Source organism: Haemaphysalis longicornis, unplaced genomic scaffold (genome assembly GCF_048455015.1).
Source record: "Haemaphysalis longicornis isolate Haplotype H1 unplaced genomic scaffold, Haemaphysalis longicornis Haplotype H1 scaffold_9, whole genome shotgun sequence".
Lineage (NCBI taxonomy): Eukaryota > Metazoa > Arthropoda > Arachnida > Ixodida > Ixodidae > Haemaphysalis > Haemaphysalis longicornis.
Genome location: NW_027526460.1, coordinates 138731722 through 138750702, shown reverse-complemented (window position 1 = coordinate 138750702; position 18981 = coordinate 138731722). Strand labels below are relative to the sequence as shown.

Genomic DNA, 18981 nt, shown 5'->3' with positions numbered 1-18981 from the left:
CCTTCCACTTGCAACAGTGCCACGGGCATGCCATCTCTGCGTTTATGCCCCTGGTGACGACCACTTGCTCCAAGGAATGGCTAAAGATGGTTGCATGGATGCAGAGTAATGGCTTCAGCACTGGAAAGACTGCGCCCACAGTGACAGCTCCACCAGCTTCCTTGTCTTAGTACTGTAAGCTGTGGTGGAAACGCTGCAAGTCCAGTTGCTGCATTCTAGAGTGGGCACCAGTGAAAGCAGCATTAGGTTCGACTGTCCTCAGCACGTGGGGGCCACTGCTGCAGCTATTGGTGGTGCAACTTGCCTCTTCTACCACTTCGCTTCACCCGCAAGTGGCTGGCACTGGCCGCCACTTGGTGTCAAGTGGGAACGCCGGCACAGATTCCTTGCTTGATGTTCCTTGTGCTTACAGCACTGAATGCAAGGCAGACCATCCATGGCACCTGGCCTCCATTACCCATCGAGGAACAGTTTTGTGTGCCACAACAGCCCAATGTGCAAAACTAACACGTGGCCACACTGTGAACTTGTTACAGCAAACTAAAGCTCAAAGAAGAAAAGTACAATGACTGCACTCTTAAGAACATTGCTTTGCTGGGGGTATGGCACAATACAGAAACAGGGACAAGCCACTTCAAAATTCAATGAAAAGAAAATAGCAAACAAAGATTCTGCAGTTCACAAATCTAACACAATGCACAGTGCATGCCCCCTCTCCCCCCCCCCCAAAAAAAATGCGCCACCCATGGTGCTGTATCATTCTAAGCAAGGGTTATCTGCAGCTGCTACAAAAAAGCTGGGAGCTAAAATGGCTACAGTGGAATCATGATTCATCACTGTCCACCATCACAGCCCGCCAGCTTATTTCAGAGCCTGTCTGTATGGCATGGTTGATGCCTCAACAGCAATAGATACGGTATAGGGCATTATACATGGCTGCTCAACCAGAAATAGGAACTTCTGACACACAACATAAACGATATACACATTTGTGCACAGCATTTACAATTAACACAACAAAATTATTAGCAACATCTTCCTTCTCGTTAACTGCTTGCAATAATTTAAATAACCCTAAGCAGCATCATGTAGGACTTTTAGTGCTCCACGGTATTTATAGAGGCTTTAGACAGACATCAAATTTGGGGGCACAGATCACTAATACTAGATAGGCAGTCAAGTAATTCTTCCAGCATTGTAATTACTTGAACTGCCAAAGTGCATGGGATCATCAATTACCAGATGAAACTCGGTAACCTGAGAACGCAGCCATGTTTTTCTGGCCACCTCTGTTTATTGACAAATGAAAAAGATGAGAAATTCAAGAATGCACACAAGCCTGGCTTCCAAGCAGTCCAATTAGACAAAGTCAAGGCCAGGTATGCGCACGTTTTCTGAGCTGCCCCAGGGTGTGGGCGGAGGCTGCAGCCATGGGCTGGGTTCTTCCGCCGGCCTGGCTCCTCCTCCTCCTCCTCCCAAGAAGCCTCCTTCTTGTGGCCCCTGCCAGGGGGTGGTGCTCAGTACTGGACGTTGCCAGTCATTTTGGGCTGGCTGTTCCTGAAGAAAGGCATTGGGGGGAACCCAGTTTGGTGGGTTGGCCCATACAGGGGGCTCTGCACGTTGTGGAGGGCTCCTCCTCCCATCCCTTGCATCTGGTAGCCATGACGACGAGCCTGGGCCATGCCTCGCTTCCTGTTGCCATGGCGATGGGCCTGGCTCATGCCTCAGTGAGCTCATCCTTTCCTCCCTTGGCTCCGGTAGCCACGGCGATGGACCTGGCCCATGCCGCGAGGGGCTCACCCTGCCCTCCCCTGGCTCCGGCTGCCACGGTGCGGGGACGGGCTCAAACGGTGGGAAGGTACCGCTCCTCCCATCCAATGGCCTTTCCTCCGACCTCCCGTTAGGCCCTCCTCGTTCATCATACTCCACTGGCGTGCCGAGCAGTGGGATTTCCTCTTCCCACATCGAGCGGGGGGGTCCGTAGTCACTGTTTCGGGCAGGAGGGGAGCCTTTGGGCCCTTCGCGGAACTCCCGCATCTCGTCTCGAATCGGGTCGTAGTCACTGCTCCGCAGGGGAGGTGAGCGCCGGGGCCCTTCATGGAACTCCCGCACATCATTCAGATTCGGGTGCCACTGGACGGACTTTGCCGGCCGGCTCCTAGCATCACTGGCCTGCTGGAGGCTGGCGCGCCTGTTGCGCTCCTCGATGAGCTCCCGGCACTCGGCGATCATGCGCCGCAGCTCGGCCTTCTCTTCTTCGAGGCGCTGCTCCTCGCGCAGTTCGTCCACCAGCCGCCGCTGGACTTCGATCTCCTGCCGCCGCTTGGCCAGTTCGGCCTGCAGGGCCTTGCGCTCCAGGGCCAGGGCCGCCAGCTCGGGCACTTCCGGCCGCCACCTCTTCTCGCCGTCGTGGGGCGGCGGCCGGCCGCGCTTGCGTGACGAGCTGGGGCCCCCTCCCTCCGGCTGCCGGTGCCCCTCCGGCTGCCGGTGCTCTGCTTCAGGCTGTAAGGGTGAAAAGCAACTGCACTTCGGAGAGCAGCCTCTGACCCCCACCACTGGAAAGCTCACTCGGTCTGAAAACGAGAGAGCGATAAACGCGGCGATGCAGAGAAGCAGGATAAGACGAGCGCTCGCCACTTTGTGCTACTCTGCGTCGTCACGTTTAGCATGCTCCGAAATTTAAATGAAGAACCAACTTGCCCAACAATGTGTTTTACTGAAGCTTGCTCGATCTCTCAAGATAAATGTTTCAACAAAGAAGACAAACTAGCCAGCACCAAGCCGTAAGCACACGAACAGCCTGGCAGTCCATTCTATGCTTCAACAGGACATCCAGACAACAGACTTGCACTCAGGACATCGAAACATGCCTGGGTGGCCTGTAAACACGCCCTAAATATGTCATGTAAGGGCAGGGAAGCAGCAGAGCTGTACTTTATAGAGCAGTGCACGGGCCGCAATTTCTAGGCCCGGCCCGACCCGGCCGGATAGAGACACGGCCCAGGCCCAGCCCGGGCCCGAGAAATTCATAAAAATTGAGCCCAAGCTTGGCCCGAGCCCGATGAATTTTTAAAATCTGAGCCCGAGCCCGGCTTGAGCCCGACAAACTTCTAAAATATGAGCCCGAGCCCGGCCCGAGCCCCCCAGAGTGTTGTTAAATATCATCCCTAGTCTGACAGGATATTAACATGACCTTGAAGAAGTTTGCTGTTTACCTAAAAAGAGTAAGCACAAAGCGAATACGAGTACTTTAGATTTAAATTTCCTTTAAACTTGGACCGAACTTTGTACAACTTATCCTCACTTCGAAGCTGTATTTTCGGTAGTCGTGTAACTTCATTTGCCACTTCATTTGCCAGTCTTCGAAATCAAGGCCCACCCGACGATACCTTAAATGATTCCGAGTAAGCATTTTTTATTACTGCAATTCTTGAACAGTTGTTGCACCTTTCGGTCTTCCATTCCTTGCTGAAATTTGATCAGACGATGCGTTCGGTTTCACCATTTGATGTTTGTCCTTCCCTCCAGTTACGTTGGCAGCATGATTTTATCTGCGCTTCTGTTCTTTCTTGCCTTTAGTCATGCCCCCCAAAAAATTCTTGCCTGAAAAATAATAAGCTCTGCTTAGAAAATTGGTTCTTCAAACTCTGCCCACACTGCGAAATCCAGGTCACGTTTGTTCTGTTTGTTTTAGTTTGAAAAGGAGAGAGAAAATACAATCATGTTGTAGTCTGTGGCTGGAGTGCCCTCGTTTTCTGGCTCGCTCCCTCCCACTAAGCTGATGGGACCCAGACGTTTCTTTTATTGATGTGAAGGCTTTCTAAGTGCAGTCGTCTTTTTATCATATCTTTTAACGGTGCGGTAGTGAATTAGCACTTCCTTTTTTTGTTTTCACTTTCCCTGAAACATCAACAAGGAAACTTTCTCTTGCCAACAATTTAGAATTTTGCGGCACAGGATAGCCGGGCCTCAGGAACTGCCCGGGCCGGATTGGACCGGTACGGCCCGACAAAATTTTAGTTCAAGCCCGAGCCCGACCTGGGCCCGAGAAAATGCGCGCTACCTGGCCTGAGCCCGGCCCGCGGGCCGGGCCGGGCTCGGGCTTTTGGGTCGGCTCGGGCCCGTGCACTGCTCTAGTACTTTATACATACAGCACATACCATAGTTGGAAGATTTTCTACCCCATCAATCCTTTCCCCACAGCAATGGAGTGACTCCTTCTAAAGTGGCCCCTCAAGGCTTGTGGAACCCGTTCATATCAGCTGCACACGAATCTTTTCTCTCTCTCTCTCTCTCTCTGTGTGTGTGTGTGTGTGTGTGTGTGTGTGTGTGTGTGTGTGTGTGTGTGTGTGTGTGTGTGTGTGTGTGCGTGTGTGTGTGTGCGTGCGTGCGTGCATGCGCGCGCACTGTTGTCATGAGCAATACAACAGGTGCTCTAGGTTCCTTCATTCTGTCCAAGATAAACCTTGTTTTCTTTTTTGTTATTTTGACATTGCCATGGGCCGCGCAATCTTTGAGGCTTTTCTCGCACAAATGTGTGATTATGGTTGCTCCGTATGTCGATTATGGTAAGCAACTACTGCCACTATGTTGGCTGGTATTCAATTCTAGCACATGTGATTTTGAAACGTACATTCCGAGAGAAAAGGTGCGCAGCAAAGGAATCGAACAAACACGGTGATTGAACAATTCCATCTCCAAGGCAGAGCCTTGGTCCCCTGTTGGACATACACAAGTACCCAAAGAACACAACCCAACATGTTGTCAGGTCACGTACCTTCAGTTCGGCGAGGAATCGGTGCTTCTTGCTTTTCACGTGCTATGAGGATGGAAAAGAAATATCAGAGGTTGGATTGCTAACACCTCGTTGCACAAGTCATTGTTGGTTGTCCCAGCGAAGGTCATTTACAGCCCAGACATGATAAGCATTCACTGTTTGCACGAACGAACAGATGAAATGTAACCCTCCCAGTTACTTCTTCAGCGGACCGTGGAAAAAGATGGAAACATGCATTATCTGAATGCCACTCCAGAATCAGTGAGGGAAAAAACATTTTGAGTATCACGGGGTATGCCAAAAATAAAACATCCACAGGGCAATGCTGGGAAACTCTGAGTGTCCACCTTGTGCTTTTCCATGTTATAGCCTAAGCTGACTGTCAGTTCTACAAGACAGGCCAGCGTGCACAAGTTACTGCTGAAAGAAGCTTGAGCCACGGCTTCTTAGCTTTCTATGAATCAGCAGCACGCTCATTCCACGAGAGATTGAACATGCGTGTATACGCACATTTTTTGTTTTTCTTCTTATTTTCCCAAGTTCTGTGCAAGCCAAGAACTAGCTCAGAAATGAAGCGTGCTTTCTCCGAACGTGTACTCAGGATAGAAAATTTTACATGTCGCGAATTGTGTATTATTTCCAACGTTTGCTGTTTTTTCTAACTTTGTGGCTCTGCACCTGGCAAGGTGTAAGAGTTCTGGCTCAAAATTGTTCACTACACAACCAAAAACTACACCAGAATGACAAAAAGCAAGAAGCAAACTTTGCAGTTTGCAGAGCAGAAAAAATTTAGAATGAAATTGTGAAATCTGATTAAATGCCAGGTTGTTGCTCACTTTCCCACCCAATATCTTGGTCCCTGCAAAAGCCCCCAAATCATAATTTATAGGTAATGTTGGTTAGGTACTTCTAAACGAATGTGTAAAAGATGGCTCGCCTACAATCAACTAAACTACACGAAAAAAACTAATTAACAGTTAGTTCTGCAGGCTTAATAAAAGTTTATTCAATCAATCAATCGTGGCACTTTTTCCAAAAATCCACAAAATTAGAAATCAAAATTGGAAAAGGGCTGTCCACAATTTTTTTTTTTTTTCAAAATTGGGGAAACGAGACTACTTAACTCTTTCGTTACCGTGCCTATTCAAAATCGTTCAATTTGAGCGATAGCTTGGGAGCCCCTTTTCATAACGTTCCAGGCGTTTCTGGAAGAAACAAAGCTATTTGGAGTTGGCTCAGAAAATGCCCTTTCAAAACCAGTTTTGTTTCCATTCTTGCAACAAAAATGCGTTTTTTACATGCATTTGCATCATCTGGGTGTGGAAAAGGGGTATGGTCATTGAGTGTCACTGCTAATGCGTGCCACTCGTAATTACTCCGTATCAGCGTTTGGTTTTTGCTATCGGGGCACGAATGGTGAATCAGAAGATTTTAAATCGTCAGGTTTGCACTATGGCAATAACAATCCCTGCAACTGACTGAAAATATCAATCAGTGCCTGTTTGCAAAGCTAGTTTATGACTTTAGGCAGTTTTATCACCTGTGTGCACATTGTTAAAAGTTGTGTTGTAGTCCTACTGACCACAGGACCATTCACAAACAGTTTACAACAGTTTCGGTTTCGTTTCTGCATCGCGAAATTCATATTTCGCGCTACTACACAGTTACCCAACTTCAAGCCTACCTGCCATGGCGCCTTCAGCGGCTGCTACTGATCCTTGAAAAAAGCATGCTGCTCCTGATTTCACCCAACCCTAACCCGATTTCTGCGATAAGAACTCCCAGTGCAACTCAAGAGATAACACCCAGTCGCTAGATATCTGTTTCAAACTGGCCTTACGCCCCACCAGCTGTTCGCCTACTGCGAGAGTATCTCTCGGGGTCTAGTGTTGCCCCTTAGTTGAACTGTCTATTCGGACGGAGTCTCCAACAGGTTTAATATTGTGTCATTTAAAAAACGTTAGGTGGCGCTGCAATGCAGGAGGCTTGCAGTGCTGAACTCTTTCATTGCACAATAGCTAGTCGGCCAAAGTTTGCAGGTCACGATTCTAGCGCATCGCACCTCATTCCTGCAAGCAAGGCTACAATAGCGAGTCAGAAGATAAGAAATCGCAAGTTTATGTTTTGAGAGATAACTGACAGTGAACGTCAGCAAGCATCAATTACGGAGTTCTGTTTTCAACTTCATGCATGTTTTTCTGCATTGCGTGCTTGTCCCAAATACTGTGCTGGCCGTAAATGCAAAGTCAGTCATCAACAACATGTTTTTATGTTACGTGGGGGCAAATTGGTGCCTCTGATAAGGTCAAACCGCCAGATTTCTTCCAGGGAACCACACGAAATTGCGCGTTTTGAAATAGAGGTTGGGCTTCACCGCATGGCACAAGCACCACGCTTGCTAACATTTTTTTTTATATGTGACAAACTGTTCCCCGCAAGTCAACATTTTTTCCTAGGACGTGTTTTTGAAACGTTTTCCTGCAGAATGCAGATTTGAAATTTTTTTTACTATCGGTGTTTTTTTCTTATTTTCTTCAACAACTTGAGAAAAATTTTGATTTTGATTTTTTTTTCAATTATGATGTATGAGAACATTTAAAAAACTGGTGTTATTGGAAAGAGCGTTAAATCATCTGCATTTTGTGTTCCTATAATTAGTGCCTAACCAATTTTTTTATCAGAAAAGAAATGTTATCTTATACCACTAAAAATCAGGCAATTTCCCGCAGTAACGAAAGAGTTAAGCAAGATAACAACACTGCAGAAAAGCATGATGCATTATTCTGTTCATGCTTAAGTTATAAGTGGCTGAACTAGTGCCGCTGCTTCTTTGACTTTCAGTGTTTAAAAAAGTATCTGTTCACGTTCCCCGGAAATACCAGGGAAAGTTCACCATTTCAGGCCTTCTTAAAGAGAAATCCACATTTCGAAGTTTTTGCTTTTGCAATGTTTGATTGGAGATACACAACCCAGCTACTTGGTAAAACTTATAGCGCAATTGAACAAGGACGACAGAAAGACGACAAACACAAGTGCTCACTCGCAACTAGTTTTACTGGAGGCATTGTCTCATATATATACACACATAATCCCCCGGGGCATTTGCGCATAAACACCACGAAAAAGAAAAAACTGGTGCGATAGCTGCAATCAGAGGGCAGCCTCCAAAAAATGAGATTCACTCGCACGCAGTAACACCGACGCCTCACTGATGCACTGCTCCCTGGCCATTGTGTTTTCACTTCTGCCTAGAATAGTAATCTTCTCTAAGAAAGGTCTGCATTCCGACTGCAAAGGACTGAATGGCCTGCACTGATCGCAATGCGCTGGTAAATGAGCGCCTGTATTTTCGTCTAGTGACAAATTGTGCTCGCGTGCCTTATCATTGACACGTCTGCCTGTCTGGCCGATGTAGACCTCCGCGCATGAAAGCGGTATCTCGTACACCACTCCTACGTCACAGGGCACAAACCGCTTGGCGTGCTTCTTTTCGAACTTTTTCTTTTTTGGCTTGCCAGAAATTTGCACACATAGGCAACCAAGTTTGTATGGAGCGGAAAACACCACAGGCACTTTGTGCCTTTGGTGACAGTGCATTGAGGCGAATGGTGTGATAAACTACCAGAATACATGTTGTATGCCTGTGAATAGCTTTATGAGCTTGTTAGAGTTTTACTTGGATGCCATATACGTTTCTTTTGAAGGGCACATGTATATCCAGAAACAAGGCCGTTGTATCGGTTCCTGTGTTGCGCCAGTTTTCTGCAATATTTTTCTTGCCAGTGCGACTGCGACTTGCTTTTAAAATTTGATAATGAGAATGTTGTGCGTGTTTTTAGACATGTGGACGATTTTTTAGTTGTTTTAAAGAAACATTGTTCGCCTAACTACACTGAGTTCGCCAAACTAACATTAGAGAACTTTAGTCGCCTCAGGAAGGGCCTTGCATTTACGCATGAATTGCCTTGCCATAACTCCCAGCAGTTTATAGATATCCATTTTAGGTTTTCATCCGACCACATTTGTTGGATTTATTGCCCACGTGCCTGCAAACAGGTTCTACCGTATGCATCTGTGCGCAAATTTCTGGCAAGCCAAAAAAGAAAAAGTTTGAAAAAAAGCACGCCAAGCGATTTGTGCCCTGTGACGTAGCAGTGGTGTACGAGATACTACTTTCATGCGGGGAGGCCCATATCGGCCAGACGGGCAGATGTGTCACTGATAGGGCACGCGAGCACAATTCGTTACTAGACAAAAATACGGGTGCGCATTTACCAGCGCATAGTGACCAGTGCAGGCCATTCAGTCCTTTGCAGTCGAAATGCAGACTTTTCTTAGAGAAGATTACCTACTATTCTAGGCAGAAGTGAAAACACAATGGCCAGGGAACAGTGCGTCAGTGAGGCGTCGGTATTACTGCGTGCGAGTGAATCTCATTTTTTGGAAGCTGCCCCCAGATTGCAGCTATCTCACCAGTTTTTTTTTTTTTTCGTGGTGTTCTTGTGGCGCATGCTCTGGAAAAATTTTTGTGTATATACATGAGACAATGCCTCCAATAAGACTACTTGCGAGAGCGCTTGTGTTTGTCATCTTTCTGTCGTCCTTGTTCAATCGCGCTCTAAGTTTTACCAAATATACACCAACTTGCCCAAACACCAACTTGCCCAACAGAGTGTTCTACTGAACCCAGCTACACTTGTGGCCAAGAGCCTTTGCGGGTGTCACTTTTCTTATAGCCACACACACACAAAAAAAAAAAACAGCAGGGTAACAGAAAAAGGGCCCATCTCCCCGCAAAGGGGACTCGAGTAAATGCGTCGCATAGGGGGTGGGTGTATCGCGTTAACGTTTGGTGTTTGGGGAGTTGGTGGTAGTGAATGCGTTGTATCAGCAGCTTCTTGATGTAGTTTGAATGAGTCAAGGATATAAGGCGCGCTCGTAGCCTTCCATTCTGTGTCGGCTTTGTGGCGCAGTGGGTAGAGCACCATGTACCTCGCGTTCCGCCCGCAGGGTCGTTGGATCGAAACCAGGCGCCGGTAAGTATTATTTTTTTATATAGTGTAGGGGGAGGGGTGCGGACCTTTTGTTGAGAGCGAGGAGGGTAGCGTGATGCGGTAGAGGAGTGGGGGAGAGGGCGCACCTGGAACAGCTGTTGCGGACGCCGAGGCACGCGGACAACGCTGGGTGACATCGTGAGTTAAAGAAATGCTCTGCATTTAAAAAAAAAAAAAAGTTTTCTTGGTGTGCCGATTGCTGTAACTGACTCTGTGCCGGGCAGGTACAACGCAAGGTATAGAATCTGAAAACTGACTTTAAGATGCTCATTGGTTTAAAACCAATCGCCTCTCTTTGAAGGGTGAGTTTTCATATGTGGCACACGCTGTGCGCGCTTCAACAAGGAGTTGGTGTCTGACTTTGCTGAGGGCCCATAAACCCAGGACATAACTTTGTGCGTGCTCCTCCACAAAGACACCCCAGTATCCAGCGCACCGACGCACCCATCCTTGCAGATGCCTGCACTGTGCTGCTAATGGCTGTAGTCTAGCAGCTGGGCGCTTTATCAGTCTAAGTTATATTTCTTATTCTTTACAAAGCAGCGTTGTGCAAGTTATAACTGCAGTGTGAACAAAATAGTGCGCCATGTTCATCTGCAGTGTTAGTGTCCCGCTTGAAAAGCCTTGTTTCTCCAATGTTGGAAAAAGAAAAAAAAAAGTGATTGATCGGCCTTTTTCTTTTTCTCAATTTTCTCGTTTGAACTGAATAATTTTTGGAGAAGCTGCCACTGCTAATTATTTCTTTCTGATAGTTTATTTCTTCCCACGCAAGCCATCTTTTTACACATTATACCGAAGCACCTCACCGACATTACCTGCAAATTACAACTTGGCGACCATCGCAGGTATGGAGACAGGGTTGTCAAAATGAGAAATATTGTACCGTCTGCCCTGATTTCACATATTTTTTCCGATTTTTTTTTTTGTTCACCGCAAATGCAATTTAAGGCTTACTTCCATTCTGGTGTAGTTCTTACTGCAAACAAATTTTAGACAAAACTCTTACGCCCTACCAGGTGCAAAGAATGAAGTTTGAAAAATGAGCAGATGTTGGAAACAACGTGCCATTCGCGACACATTTACAATTTTTACCCCTCCAAGTACACATATTAGGAGAAAACAAACTTCACTCTAGGGCTATTACCTGGCTTTTGCATAACTCAAAAATAAGAAAGAGAGAACCCCCCCCCCCCCCCCTTTTTTTTCCCAACAAACACACCCCATGTACACCAATCCGACAATGAAATGGTCAACAAATTCATGGGTGCTCGTACCCTGGTGGGGTGTCACCGCATAGCATTCACTTTCGCTTCACTATCTTCTACAGACACAAAATTCCACACTGATTAATATACAGAGGAAATTCCGCCGCTAGTGTCTATGGGAGCCGCACACTATTCCGCGCGCTGTCCCGCAGTGCCAAGAAGTGTTCCATCGTTACTCGGCATGGCCAGTGCACAAGCTCAAAAGTTGTCTGCCACTGGAAAAACCGCAATTGTGTTGTCAAAGGATTACTCAAAGTTGTTTTATCAATAGAAAAGTGGAGGCTCTTGTAAGGTTTAATCTTGAGGGATTTTTAAAATACTATATGCAACGCACGCAGGAACAAAAGAGAAATGTTACCTTTTCTTGTTGATTTTGGTGTGAGGAGCGAAAATGAGTTACGTTGCAAGCCAGGCCAAGTGAGGACGGAACGTATGGTTACAGTGTACTAGAAAAGGGTAAGGTGTGTCATGCGGAAGAAAAACTAATAAAAAGCAGGGGTCCCTTTTGAGATGAAAAAATTGTATGGAGCGCAGGCGTTCCCCAGAGAACTGTTGCAGCCAGCGCCACCCATAAGTTTTTAAATCAAACTAAACAATTATTTGATTGGTTTTATAATACTCTATATCATAAAATAAAGAAACAAAACTATTAAGGGCGATAGATAAGGATTAATTTAACAAAGAAAGCTTCTAAAACCAACTGGCAAGCAGCGGCCACCAGGGGCGCTGCTTACAACAGGAGTTTTTCAGCAGAAATTTTCATCGCAAAAGGGACCCCGCTAATCGGCCCCGAACGACACACCTCTCTCTTCCAGTACACTGTAGTATGGTGGCCCCAACAGCGGCGTTGCTCTTGAGCGACACATTTCCCTCTAGTATAGATTAGTGTGCAACTCAATGTCCGCAGCCGTACCCATTCCACTGCCGACTTAGGTTCCAGCCCCTCTCTCCACAACAGAGACCGAGCCAGACGTGCGAGCAGAGCAGCAGCAGCAGCAGCCAATCATCAGCACCCACCTCCTTCATGTCTGTCTCAACGTCTTCGCGGCACAAGCTGCAGTGCTGCACTTTGGCAGGGGCCGCCGGGGGCGGCTCTTCTTTGGCCTTGGCCGGGTGTGGCTCTTCTTTGACCTTGGCCGGGGGTGGCGGTGGGGGCTCTGTCTTGACGCCCTGTGGGTGAAAGGCAGTCGTGTGCAACCTCTACCCACTTTCCCAGCTCAACCGGCTGCACTGAGCCCGGCATGCCTCGTACATCTCTCCCCACTTTGACTTCCCATCCCGTTACGGCAGAAATAATCAAACCGAGAGGAAATAAATAAAACGATGGGAAACGGCCACTGGGGAGCAGCAGAAAACTGGAACGTTTTCTCCTTGCTGCTTACCCCAACGTGCAGCGGATGGCAAGGAAGCTTGGACTTGCGCCCAGAATTCCATTCTCCCGCCCATACCTGACGCCACCTTCGCCAAGTGGGAGGAGTGGCTGGCCGACTCAAGCACTGAAGGCCAGCGAAAGCTGAATGAATGGGCAGACCGGGCCCTCGGCTCCATACTCGGGACCCAAGACTAGGGCAGCTGCCCCTACTCTAGGGCTCCGTATATGGAGCCCCAGACTAGCCGAGGGCCCAGTCTTATGCTGTATGCAGGTGGTCGCTTAAGAGCGCTCTGAAAACTGGATGTGCATTCGCGTATGAAATCAAGCGCTCAAAGTATGTTTGGTTGGTCATCTCAGAGCAGCAACCTCCAACTCCAAACGTCTCCAACTGCTCTGACTGAAGTGGGAGCACCAGCAAGACCTAAAGGCGAACATTCACCAGTCACCAGATGCCACATGGGTGACCCGTGGACTAACGAGTTTGACGATTCCTGCAACTTCGCTACCACTGCACTGAGGCCTAGCCTGCCGTTTGTTGTTGGAGTGTTGGAGTTGGAGTGTGTTGCTCTTGCTGTTCATGCAAAAATGCACCGAGTGCACGATGGACGCACCGAAGTGGCCACTGATGCCACCTATGGCAACATGGCGCCAGTTCTGAAGCTGCGCAGGTAGCTCCAGCACTGCTTGTTACCGCTTTTCAAGATAAACTTCAAGCCGCAAGCAAAGTGACACATGCGAGAAAGGAGCCAATAATGTGGCTGACAATGGTGGTACAAATCGCTATTCGGGCCCCTTACGAAAGCGGCCTACGAATCTGCCTTGGCGGTAAGCATAAACACTCCAGGCAGCCTAGCCGGCTGCTTGCAACGCGTGTATGCCTGTTCGAAAATGGCTCCATGGGTACGCTTCACGTTACAGGTGCAACTACCGTATTACTCGATTCTAATGCAAGTATTCCCCCCCCCCTGATTTTTGCTACCTGAAATCAATCCTCGTGTTACAATCAAATACTGACGAAATTTGAGTTGCCTAAAAGTGTAACGAAGCACCTGATTGTGATCGACGGCAACAGTTTTGGTTATTTTGTGATCTATGTGGGCAACATGTGCCAGAACCATTTGGATCCACTACAAGCTAACATTGGCTCTCCTCGTTTTTTTTTCTTTTCTTTTTCTGCAGTGATTGTGACGGTGCTGACAGCATGCACAGCACTTTGTCTTTGGTCTTGTGTCGTAACTTGTGGAGGCATCGGTGGTTTTCATTGCCCTCAAGTGTTTCAACTCTTATTCGGTTCCCCTTGAGAAGGAAACATGTCGCACTCAGTGCAATACCCATTTCAATGCAATACCCATTTCAAGAGAAGCGCTATTATGATGGCTGAAGAAACTGGCAACAGACCTTTTTCCGGTACTGGTCGTCCTAGCAGCTCCCACGGCAAACCAAAAAATGGCAGTCAGGCCCGCCCCCCTAAAAGTCTCTCAGTCGGAAAATTCATGCACAAACCATTCTCGTCCTTCAGTTGCTTATGCACCCACCCAGCACCCATTCCTTTCAAACTAAGCCACAAACCTTTTCCCCCTTTCTTTCGTAAGCTTTTTTTGGTGTGCACATACGAACTTGTCACGAGCTGTTGAAGAAGAGGGAATAAAAACTTGCAGCGCTTGAAAGCATAGCTGCTCTCTGAACAGCTAGCTGAGGGTGCGTTCTTTTGTTTATATTGCCCAAGGCGACTGCCCAGAATGGCAGTCCGGGAGCTCGCGTATGCACAGATCGCAATTGGAAAAAGGTACATTCAGTTGCTGCCCAAAAGCTCGAAATAAATGAATTGAACATTCATAGATGGCGGTTCCAGTGGGATCACTTTTTCCCGTGCGAATCCAACCGGAAGGATTTTCAAGGACCTCAGCACAGCCGCCACATCAAATTGGACAAACATGTTGCCGAATTCGTCACAGAACAACGCAACCACCTCATGGCGGTAAGTGTTGAGCTCTAATAGCTCAAAGCAAGCGATGTTGGTCGATAGCCGGGCATCCCATGAACGAAGTTCAGAGTGTCACAGGTGGACATCTAGTCACAGTGTTTGAAAAATAAGTGCGCTTTTCCATGCTTCCGCTGGCCTCGCGCGAGTACTTAGGCGATTCTCCTCCATCTTTTTTTTTCTTTTGCTTGACGCGACTACATCACTAGTCGCATTACTTTCATGCTCACGCTACAATCGAGTAAACATGGAAACATGGTAGTAGGCTTGTCGCATTACTTTCATGCTCACGTTACAACCGAGTAAACACGGTAGTAGGCCGCTCCCACTGCCACAGAAACAGTACTGGCCACACTACAGCACCATAGTTACCTGCTGCTCCCTGGCTGCTCTGAAATCAGGTCAAGTATTCGGCTGGGGAGCAACGCCTCTCATTCAGATTGAGAGTAGTCTCCGTATCCGAGTGTTCTGGGCCAGAGGATCAGAACGACCACCCGAATACAGCATTAACAAAGTTACTTTTCTCCCCCACTTGTACTGCAATCGATCAGCCAGTCCCATTTACGTGGTCAAAATTTTGTGTTACTTTTGCCATTTTAGTCATTTTTTCTTGTTACTTTTCCACTTTTTTGTCAGTGTCCCTTCAAGCGAACATGCAAGGAGGTTAAGTGACTGGTGTGCAGGGCTCCATACCTTTCTAAGCTCTTGAAGGAACTTGTGTTTCTTGCTCTTCTCATGCTGAAAGAAAAAAGAAAAAGCACACATATTAAAGCACGTAAGAAAAACAAGGGCAAAAGTTTGCCAATGCCAGAGCCATGTTGGCGTAGTTCAACACAGCCTACACACTTCACCAAATGGCAATTGGCCACATCAGCATGGGTCCCCTGAATTGCACAGACCTAAGAATTTTTTCAGCTAAGGTCAATAAAGTTCCAGGATGCAACACTGCTGTCAGACACATTCAAGTCCAACATCACTGTCCTAAGTAAAGCTAGAGAGACTCAAAAGGCACCCTTGAAATTCGCAGGGGCTTCACGCATACCACAGAGGACAATGCTATTGTGGCAGCCTTGTTTCCGCAGGCAGCTTTTGATAGTTGCAACAAACCACCATGGTAAGCCACCGCAGTGCATATGCGAGAATGTTGTTAGGCCCATATTCAGCATTGAAGTTAGGTAACAGTAAAGTTTAGCCTAGCGATGTGCCAAGCAGTGTCACACTCATTGAACGTCAAGCTGCAAGTTCCAGTCGACAGCATGACACCTCAGAGCATAACATTGGGCTTAACAAGCCAGGCTGCCACATAGCCAATAGGGACGTCAAGTCGGCACATACTTGCATTCGCAGCCACTGCAAACTGCATTTGTGGTCAGCATGACACATCAGAGCCAATGCAGACGTTAGGAAGGCACACAGACACGCTTGAAGCCAATGGGGCTTTTGGTACCATATTGTAGCCATACTGGCAATGCATTTTCACAGAACAGGCCATACAGCGCTTGTGCATTAAAAGCTTGCTTCACGACAGACAGACATCATTAACGCAACCCTCACTCCACCTGTCCCGAGCAGGACATTGATGAGTTCCTTGTGAGGGTCACCTTGACAATAGTACGAGCACAGTCCAGAGCGCTGTACACAGTCCTGCTTGTACTAACGGACAAGTGGACAGTGGAGTCCAAAGACGCACTATTCCCCATCCTGATGGGTGACACGTCCCCACTTGTTGTGCAGCACTAGACAGACGAGCGAGATGCAGAGCAACAGTCAATAAGCCTCCGAGAGGGCTGGTCATCCACTCCTTACATTACACTCCCGAGTAAGGAACAGCGCGCAAGTTAGCAATGGAAAGAGTGGTTTTGCGGGTGCAAACACACCCATTGCGAGTCATCCACTTGGACAACAATGTAATTAAGGGGGGGAACATTTTAATTTCCAAGTAAATTTTGTGAAACGTGTCAGTCTTGCTGCCTTTTTCCCACTGATTCCCAAGATAATTAGAGATAATTAGTCATTTCTGGAGGAACAATAGAAAAAAGTGTTGGTCATAAAACTGTAATCTTTACATTTTCCAATTGTTTTGTGAACCCAGGCCAATGCAATAACCGAAGCAGTTTTTTGATGCATCACTTGGGACTAGCTTTGCAGCTCATTAAACTTTGGCAGGACCAGTGGCAAGGGACCATTTTGAGTGCCCATTTCAAACACTCAAGTTTAATGAGCTGTGAAATTAGTTCGAAGCGATGCATCAAAAAACCGCTTTGATTATTGCATTCACCCGGGTTCATAGAAGTATTGGAAAATGTGAAGATTACAGTTTTATGACCAACACTTTTTTCTATTGTTCCTCCAGAAGTAACTAATTATCTCTAATTACTTTGGGAACTAATTTATCAGCTGAAGAAATAATGGCATGTTTGACATCAGTGGGAAAAAGGCAGCAAGACTGACAGGTTTCACAAAGCTACTCAAAAATTAAAAGAAAGTTGTTTTAAGACCAGTGTCACCCCCTAAGAGAAGAATCGCCCACCCAGTCCTTCCCATGCAAAGTTACACCTCTGGCCCCGCAGCATCACCCCGATATGTTTCACAAATGCCATTGGAGACGGGCCCTCACCTCCCGCTTGGCTCCCAGCGACGGCAGCATCAGCTGGCACACTTCGCAGTAGACGTCCGCTGCACAAGGGGATCAATCAGGGGCGTCAGGGGAGGGGAGTCCGCCTCGAGGCAGCAGCAACAACACACTTACGTGCAGGCGCCTTTTCTTTTGAGGACTCCTTGGCCTCCCCCTGAAGGCAAGGAACACGCACAGGAAGAACTGCTCAACACAACACAAATGGGCACTCTTATCATGGCGACTCGGAACACTCCCCGTTCAGAGAGAGAACCACGCCTTACAACAGACGGAATATCCCACCAACACCATCCCTTAGATGTGAGTGTGAGAACATGTCACCTTTCAGGAACTGCGGCGCCATGCTTGCGCAGCCCAATTGACGTCAGTCGGTAACAACTTCGCATTTTCAATGGCACACCGGGCAACTCGCAGGCACTTACGGACTTGTCGTCGTCGTTGCCACCACCGCTGCTGCCTGCCTCAGTGTCGTTGCTGGCCGGCTGGTCGCCAGAGAGGAGCTTTCGCACTTGCACGCTGTGTTCCTCACTGGTCAAGTGCTGCAAGAAACAACACATTCACCTTTCCACCCCACATACACCAACAGAGCTGGTACGCCCACTACAGGCTTGCTTACCAATACCGCCAAGAAAAACGGCCAGTTTCAAATATTTTTTCAAATTTCGGATGTTTAAAGGCCCACTGCACTCAAATTTTTCCTTGTCCAAATTTGATCTAAATCAGTAGACTAAGCCCTTAAATTCACCATGGCAAAATCCTGAGCTTCGTAATTACAGAGCACGCTAGCTATCGTTGTCCAAAGTAGCTCCGAGCAGACGACGTTTGCACCTGGCGGAGAGTCGCCGAAACAAGTTCCGAGCGGCCTGTGACGGAGGTTGGGGAACCTGTCCCGTGGAGCTCGCGCTTCTCTGGCGACTTGCACAGCGCTTCGCCGGGCACAGGGATGCGTTCGCCCGGGGTTTCTCTGCTACGCCAGCACACTGTACCGCCGTCGTCATTGCATGTTTAAAACTAACCGCATACTGTATTTACACGATTGTAAGCCAACTCGAATGTAGGTCGACCCCCAAAAATTGCACCTCTCAAAAAAAAAAAAAAAAGCGAACGCTGCCTAGAAAAATTTTCCCGCATTTCCCCGAGGGGAAGAATGTGAAAGTGCGAATGCAGGAGTTGAATTTGCGCGGTTCGGTAATGTTCGCGAAAGATAGATCACACACACACACACACACAGAACTACAAAGAAAGAAAGATGCATTTATTCACAGACACCTATTTGTGTTGTCGTTGCACTTGATTGCTAGAGCGGATCTCAGCTTTGAAATTTCGTGTCAGTACTCCTTTAAGCGAGTGCATTAGCCCTTCTCACGCCCGATTCCTGGCCAATCCCCCCCGTGGGTATGTGCCATGCACAGACACCTATTTGTGTTGTCGTTGTACTTGATTGCTAGAGCGGATCTCAGCTTTGATATTTCGTGTCAGTACTCCTTTAAGCGGGTGCATTAGCCCTTCTCACGCCCGATTCCTGGCCAATTCCCCACGTGGGTATGTGCCATGTCAGCGGCCAGGCAGCGCGCGCCCATCTCCCCCCGTTGCCAAGGAAGATGAGGAGATTCCTGGCCAATCCCCCACGTGGGTATGTGCCATGTCAGCGGCCAGGCAGCGCGCGCCCATCTCCCCCCGTTGCCAAGGAAGACGAGGAGATTCCTGGCCAATCCCCCACGTGGGTATGTGCCATGTCAGCGGCCAGGCAGCGCGCGCCCATCTCCCCCCGTTGCCAAGGAAGACGAGGAGCGCGCGCACCCGCAGCTGTTGCTATGTGGACGGACGGCGGTCACCGGAATTCAGGGTCGCTTATAAAGCGCATTCGCACTTAAAATCGTATCACAAAGAGCTCGTT

At 47.9% G+C, this 18981-nt stretch overlaps 1 protein-coding gene across 1 annotated transcript in view; it reads right to left on the bottom strand.

The window, feature by feature from the left end:
• Window positions 1-1245: 1245 nt before the first annotated feature.
• Window positions 1246-18981, bottom strand: part of LOC144153626 (uncharacterized) — a 76104-nt gene continuing 58368 nt past the window's right edge. Inside the window, exons 11-17 of the mRNA XM_077685275.1 lie at window positions 17507-17623; window positions 17199-17238; window positions 17067-17125; window positions 15143-15187; window positions 12114-12266; window positions 4778-4819; window positions 1246-2502 (exon numbers count right to left, since the gene is read on the bottom strand). Of these exons, the coding sequence (XP_077541401.1) occupies window positions 1360-2502; window positions 4778-4819; window positions 12114-12266; window positions 15143-15187; window positions 17067-17125; window positions 17199-17238; window positions 17507-17623 (1599 nt within the window). The 3' untranslated portion in view covers window positions 1246-1359. The remainder of the gene's footprint in view (window positions 2503-4777; window positions 4820-12113; window positions 12267-15142; window positions 15188-17066; window positions 17126-17198; window positions 17239-17506; window positions 17624-18981) is intronic.